The sequence below is a fragment of the Formica exsecta genome, unplaced genomic scaffold (assembly GCF_003651465.1).
Source record: "Formica exsecta isolate Colony F162 unplaced genomic scaffold, ASM365146v1 scaffold72, whole genome shotgun sequence".
Taxonomy (NCBI): Eukaryota; Metazoa; Arthropoda; class Insecta; order Hymenoptera; family Formicidae; genus Formica; species Formica exsecta.
Window position 1 is genome coordinate 6,891,347 of NW_021853485.1, and position 7,168 is coordinate 6,898,514.

The 7,168-nt window shown below is 31.7% G+C and overlaps 3 protein-coding genes across 6 annotated transcripts in view; 2 read left to right on the forward strand and 1 right to left on the reverse strand.

Annotated features, from left to right (window-relative positions):
- Positions 1-408, reverse strand: part of LOC115243582 (dnaJ homolog subfamily C member 10-like) — a 4,474-nt gene extending 4,066 nt beyond the window's left edge. Inside the window, exon 1 of the mRNA XM_029820706.1 lies at positions 198-408. Within this exon, the coding sequence (XP_029676566.1) occupies positions 198-199 (2 nt within the window). The 5' untranslated portion in view covers positions 200-408. The remainder of the gene's footprint in view (positions 1-197) is intronic.
- A 1,079-nt stretch (positions 409-1,487) lies between these two features.
- Positions 1,488-5,782, forward strand: LOC115243544 (titin homolog). Of its 3 annotated transcripts, none has more exons than XM_029820650.1 (5): positions 1,488-1,717; positions 1,970-4,024; positions 4,097-4,216; positions 4,298-4,454; positions 4,703-5,782. In XM_029820650.1, exons 1-5 carry the CDS (start codon positions 1,687-1,689, stop codon positions 4,797-4,799), a joined length of 2,460 nt encoding a protein of 819 aa, XP_029676510.1. In that variant the 5' UTR covers positions 1,488-1,686; the 3' UTR covers positions 4,800-5,782. The 3 variants fall into 3 exon arrangements, with proteins under 3 accessions (XP_029676510.1, XP_029676512.1, XP_029676511.1); XM_029820652.1 differs by having other exon boundaries at positions 1,495-1,717; positions 1,976-4,024; XM_029820651.1 differs by having other exon boundaries at positions 1,495-1,711.
- Positions 5,783-6,155: 373 nt separating this feature from the next.
- LOC115243550 (ras-related protein Rab-8A) overlaps positions 6,156-7,168 on the forward strand; it is an 8,206-nt gene continuing 7,193 nt past the window's right edge. Inside the window, exon 1 of one of the 2 annotated variants that reach the window (XM_029820658.1) lies at positions 6,156-6,777. In XM_029820658.1, the coding sequence (XP_029676518.1) occupies positions 6,654-6,777 (124 nt within the window). In that variant the 5' untranslated portion in view covers positions 6,156-6,653. The remainder of the gene's footprint in view (positions 6,778-7,168) is intronic. The other variant, XM_029820659.1, reaches the window with a different exon arrangement.

Consider the following 7,168-nt stretch of genomic DNA (forward strand, 5'->3'; position numbering starts at 1 on the left):
TATAATTAAATATATATTTCATAATATAAAACTAAATTCTATTCCAAAAAATTGTATTTTATAATTAAATTAACAATATTTAATTCACAAAATAATAAAATTTTGTATAAGAACTATAGTATCAGTAATTAATTGAAAATCAAGTCTTTTCTAGAAAACTGAGTATATAATATATAATATATATAATATGTACTTACATTTCTACAAAGTTTTATGTTGCAACTAAAATTAAATTGTTGCTTCCGACAATGTGATTTAATACTTTGCTATCAAGTCAAAATAGTCAATTATATTTCACCACGTATTCTTATAACCACCCACGCTTTAGCTTTGTGACGATATTACACTCACATTTTACCGTATTTGGATCAAACAATCCTAACCTGTTCAATTTCCGTTGGCAGAAAGAAAGAAAACATTTATAGATCTTTCATAAATATAATCAAATACTTCTAATATTTTATAAATATAATAAAATTAACTCAAACATAAACTTTTTTCCAATTATAATATTTATTTTTCATTGTACTCCGTTCTTCAAACTTATTTAAAAATTATATTCCACATATTTTTTGTCTCTTTAATTTAAGAGTTTTATTTCTGATAATTCGTTTTACATATAATTATATTGCCTTACAAATAGTATAATATATTCTCTTTTTATGTACACAGACATGCAATTGGATTTGTTTATATTAAGATGTTTAGAAAAAAGTATTTGAAAATGCTACATTTTCGCGGGATATGTCACGTGACATCATTCGGACTTGTTGGCTCTTTGGGTATGTTTCCAATGGCCGCGTTCAGCAGAGATAGTGCTCCGTTATCGTCTTGTCAACACTCGACGTTGATTTGTTGATTCTAAAAGTAAAAGCCAATCATGTTCGATTACTACTGAGCGGTTTTCTCGCGGTCAATGGTCGCGTTCAGCAGAGAAAACCGCTTAGTAGCAATCGAATGTGATTGGTTCTTACTTTTAGAACCAACGAATCAACGTCAAGTGTTGACAAGACGATAACTGAGCGCTTTCTCTGCTGAACGCGGCCAATAGCACCTAAAAAGAAAGCAAAATATACATATTTTCTTTAAAAGAAATTAATTTATTTTTATTTATAATTTGTATAAAAATTTCAAACTCTCGATAGATACACTTTAACATAACATCAAAACTTTATTTATGGAAAGATATAATAGTAGCGAAGAGAAGATTCTTTTGATAATATATAGCTCAATCTTCGAGAAGGAGAGCCCAACTGTACATCAAAACAAAATATTACGATCATTAACCAATTAATGCGGTTAAATATAACTATCTCAAACTAGTATTGAAATTAGTCTACATTTCCGCAGCATTTTCGTCGCTGAACAAGTTGTCCGATTTTTATACCGCATGCATAATTAACATTTTGCACCAAATACGTTGTTATTTGAAATTTCGGGTATATGACAACGGCCAATCAAACGAACGCATTAGGACGCGCACAGGAGGAAACTTTGCCATTGGTCATTGACGAAATAGGCGCGCAAGCATGGCCAAGCTGCTTCGTGCCAAGCCTATCGAGTCCTTTCAAGTTAAATTAGTGCTAAATAATATCAGTTGAAAGCACAAACTCAATTACATTTTAAATATTTGAAGTGCATTTGTGCATTAATAGATTCTGTCACAAGAAACGTGAAGATCAGGAAATGTCATCGAGGCGAACTCGTGCAGGTACAGGTGAGACAAAAATATATATTTTGACGATTTTCGACAGGATCTTGAAGATACAAGGTTATAACTTTTCTCATATTTACAATCGTTTTCACGTTTGCGTATATTTTGTGTGTGTTTAAAAAATTCATGATTTTGACATTCTTCGTTCCGATTTGTTACTGAAATGACTAGTGATTAGATCAATCTTAAAGCTTCATGTTCTCTCGCAAGTTTTTCATCGTGAAAAGAATATTAAGATAATCTGTTATTTTGCAGCAATAGTGGAACAATCTTCTGTTTCCACCAGATCTAAGACGCAAAAAATAAATGATATAAACAAAGATGCTCCAGAATTTATACAGCGAACTAGACAATCGCAGAGGAGAGAAAAGTCTTTGGATATCAAGAATAGTTTGGAAGCCACTGCTAAGCAAAGTGCAAGAAAAGAATCGCCTGATGCAGCGGTAATATTGAGAAAGTCTGTAAAAAAGAAATCTCGCCGAAGATTAAACTTAACGCAAGATGCAGAAGCTGAGGATAAATTTACAATACAAAGTCCAAGCATGGATACCAATGAATCAATCAAAATATTAAAAGATAGACATAACAAAATATCGATGACAGAACACATTAAACACGATCATTCTCAGTCAAGCACTTTAAAAGATTTAGATTCATATAAAACGCTTAACAAAAAATTACAACAAAAAATTGTTGCCACAGGTGTAAAAAATTTATCTATTATTATCACACCCAAAAGCACACCACCTAAGCTTAGTCTTACTCCTCACAGATCTAAGAAAACACCCAAAAAATCGCCAATTTCTTTAGGCTCTCCAAAGACACATTCAATAACTGTCCCAAGACTATTTAAAAGTCCAAGAAAATTGTCTCTTCTTACCACATCTGAAGAGAATTTAAATAAATCAGATAATAAGTCTCACGATGAGAAGTTGGAAAAAACTATGAAAGATAAGTTAAGCAATTATTCTATATCCCACAAGAGCCCATTAACGCCACCAATAACAAAAAGGAAACACAAGAAGTCTGATAATTTAAAGGCAATTGTACGTAAATTCTCAAAATCTCCAAAAATAGTATTGAAATCTCCAAAATCAAAGAAATCAAAATCGCGTAAAATGAAGTTATTATCTCCATCTCAAAAAGTTAAGAAAAATTCATTAAAAACATCTCCTACTAACATTACTTCCGATACAACACCGGATCTTGATACTGCAAAATTAAAAAGTAGCACAAAAAAATCTTCTCTGTCTAAAGAAAAAAATTTATCAAGAATTAAACATAGATTAATGAAGGGACTGACAGTTTCACAGAAGGAAGATGTGCTAGCAGAACCAATAGTGTTATTGGAGAGACTACCACCCGAAAAAATACAGAATATGCTAACACCTGCTAATAAAATTCGATCAGATACTTCAATCACAATAAGATCTCCATTAATCAATTTAGAAAACAATTTCAAAGTATTTACAACTTCTGCTGGATCAGATATATCTGTTAATCGAAATTCCAATACTAAATTAAAGAATGGAAATGTAGAGAAACTCACTAATAGAGTATCACCAAGAATTAAACATTATACACCGGTACAAGAAAAAGATAGATTATCAATACCTTTAACATCCACCCCACAAGAGGAGAATATATCATTAATAGATATGAATTTGACATCCAATACATCCATTATACCTATAGATAATACACCTATTAATACTAGGTCAAGATATAAAAATCAATCCAATATATCCAATGTAATGCATAAAAGCACAGCCATTGAAAATATATCTAAATCTTTATTTGATAATGATATCAGTGATACTAGTCAATTTCACACCTCAAATGTCACGAAACGAGACACTACTTATGATAAGGATAGTTTGACAACATTACAAAAGGAGCAAGAAAACAAAAAGCGTAATACCTATGAATTGGAACAACCGCAAACTATAAGTTTACGACAGATGATCAAAAAACGTACTTCAATAGATGCAAATTTAAGCTCCAGAGAAAATTTTAAGAGAGCTAAAGTACATTTTGCAGATGGAAAATTTGACACAAGCAGTGCATGTAATTTAGTTAATAAATCAGTTGGGTTGCAATCCAACATATTACACAATGTTAATACGCAAAAGAATAATATAAATTCAGCTCAGAAATCGAAAAAGGTTGAAACTCCAAATTTTAGTCGACATTTGTTAGTTTCTTCTTTCAAGGCGAGATCAAGTCCAAGAACAAATATAGTTACACCGAGAGCTGAATTAAATGGAATTCGAACATCAAAATCTTTTACATTAATAGAAAAGAAATCAGGTAAAGAAAATTAAAAAATTGCTTGTATATTATATTTATTTTAGTTTTGATAACATATATATTTATATACAGAGAAGAAATCGTCGACGAAAAAAGTACCAAATTTCGGAAAAATACACGAACAAATGTTTGCTAAATCAGAATCGGTAGTGGATGCAAAGAAACGTTTGGAAATCAAACACTTGGCATTCAGTAATTTAATAATATTTATTATTCTTCAAATATCGACAAAATTATTATATATCTTTTTCACTTTGCATAAATTACTTGTAGCTGGGAAGAAAGTTGTTCCAAAAATAGATGCAGAGAAGGAAAAGAAAAGACCATTGCCAACCGACACAAAAGATGGTACTCACAATAGATTTGGTTTCAAGCTAAGAAAAAACGAAGCTACGCATGTCATATTGACAAAGCAAACTACTTATTCAAGGTACTTCAAATTGATTTCAAGAAAAAATTACATAATTATGCATGAACAGCTTATTTGCAAAACAATATGCATATAAATTAATCATTTCGTTTTTTATTAAAATGATTTGTTTTATTAATTGCTAAAATTATATAAAAGGACTTAAATCTTATTTTACAAATATTAAATTAAATCTCATCTAGAGATCTCTGTGTAAAAAACTTCAAAATAATTTAATCTAAAAATTTATATAATATAAATATTTGCAGGGAAAAGCAGCAACAAGAAACGCGGATGACGCTGAAGGGTGTACGAACGAATCGACGCTTTGAATTACAAATGAAAGCTCGCAATCTAAATCCATAAAGATCTGTGTTTTGTGATATCTTGTAACTTGAGCTTTTGATAATGTATTTTATTGCACAAGTTATCGAGGTATGAAAACATTTTTGCTAATATGTATTACTATAACCATATGTATTACTATAACCGTATGTATTACTATAACCTTGGAAACTTGGAGAGTTTTACAAGATATATTTCACATATTTTATCCCACATTCATTTAAGTATAAAGATCAAGAAATATGTATATCATATTCTGTCCTTTAATTTTTATTCTAATGGAAAAACTACAATCTTGTTTTTGTTACATATAGAATTGATGAATTACCATGTCAATTCGCAAATAAAAATAAAATTAATGTTGACAATGATTTTAAAATCTTTAAATTATAAATATTATTGATTTATATAGGGATAACAAATGATTTGATAGTTTATAAAATATAAAATAACTCTCTAATGTAACTCTCTAATCTCTAATGTAATTTGTAAGGTAAATGTTCTATAATATTTTTCAGAATTGTCATAAAACTATTGATTGAGATTTCAGTAAGTCAGTTCAAAACTGATTTAGTGAACTTTCATAATCTATATTAAAAAAAAATTCAACTTATCTCTTTATATAATTAAGTTACTAATAGTATTGCCAAATAAACTTGGATGATTATACTAATTTATTAATTTCTTATTAATTTCTCGGCTCTTGTATAAATTTGCTAACAGCGAAACTCGCAATCTTTTGAAATATATATAACTCCATTGGAAAATTTTGTTTATCATGTATGCACAAGATACACTCAATGTTTGTCAACATTGTCGATAAGCTGCAGTTTTTTCATTAATCTTAAATATTTTTGACTAAAGGTGTATGTATCTGAAAAGAAAGATTATTTCGCCATAAAATAAGGGACAATCACTTTGTTTACTCTCTGATAACGAGGAATGGAATAGTCATAAAGAATCTTTACTTTATAATACAAAGAAATTAATAAATCTCGTGCGAAGATACGCGACGCAAAAGAGTTGAATCAATCACTATTAAGGAGGCTTTGACATAAAATAATAGCTTTATTTTATAAGTCAAGTTTCTTTTTTGAAATAGTTTCTATTTATATGATAGCAAGAGGATTTTTAAGAATATTGTTATATATATATATATATAATAGAGATAATAGACGTTTGGAAAATAACTAGATATATATAATCAAAGATAAATATCATTGATATCTTCCTTCATCCGTAATCAACACCTCTTATGATTTCATCGGAAACGATGTAAACGTGGTCTGAGAAAGCGTGGTACACATGTGCACATGCGTGCATAACAACACACATGCACACGTCTGTAGAAATGCGCTGGCAGCAGGGCAGCACACAAGTCAAGGTAGCCACAACATGAGGGAAAAATCGCGGTGGTCAAATGGCTGTCATCGCTTTTTATGACAGATGTTTTGCGTGATTAATCTGCTTTGTTAATTCACGATCTCGCGTGCACGAATGTATCAGGCGAGCTGTCTTCTCTCTTGAATCTCGCGCGGCGAAGCACGCGTCATCGCCCGTGTTGTCATCATCCGAACTGTATAAAAAATTTCGTCAGACTTGGAGCAGACAGAGAGCGAACGAGCATCAAAGGAAGAAGAACGCGCCTCGTCAAATGTCTCGCCTACGAAGCGGTTAGATATCTTTGAAGAGCAGAGAGAGAAAGAGAGACAGACTTGGAGCCAGCTGGTTTTGCGAGTAACCCGTCGTGGCCCATCGTGTACGCTAAGAAAGCGTCGTCCGCGAAGTGCCGAAGTGTCGTGAAGTGATAATATCGCTCGGGGAGTCCAACGACGGACATCACATACCGAGCTATCAATCGCGAGCGCGACAACAATGGCAAAGACGTACGATTATTTATTCAAGTTGCTGCTGATCGGTGACTCCGGCGTAGGCAAGACTTGCGTGCTGTTCCGATTCTCCGAGGACGCGTTCAACACGACCTTCATCTCAACTATCGGTATGTGTGAGACGTGTCTTCTCTCCCCCCCCCCCCCCCCCCCCCCCCCCCCCCCCCCCCCCCGGACTTTGCTTTACAATGTAGCATGTACTTTGTAAGTTTGGGTCCCCTATTCGCTATATTTACCAAAGTTGCTGCTAACGGTTAATTTTCTGAAAATTTATTGATTTATGTCTGTATTATAAAATAAAATAATTATATTGTGTCTTATAAGACAATATAATGAAAGCAAATAATAAAGACAAAGTTATACATTTTTAATATATACTACCTTGTTTTTTTAATTATTTTCAGAAAATTAACAGTTAGCAGGAAATTTTATTATAATTTTATTATAATTAACATTAAAAATGGCTAATACTAAATAGAGAGAGGGAGAGGGAGAGGGAGA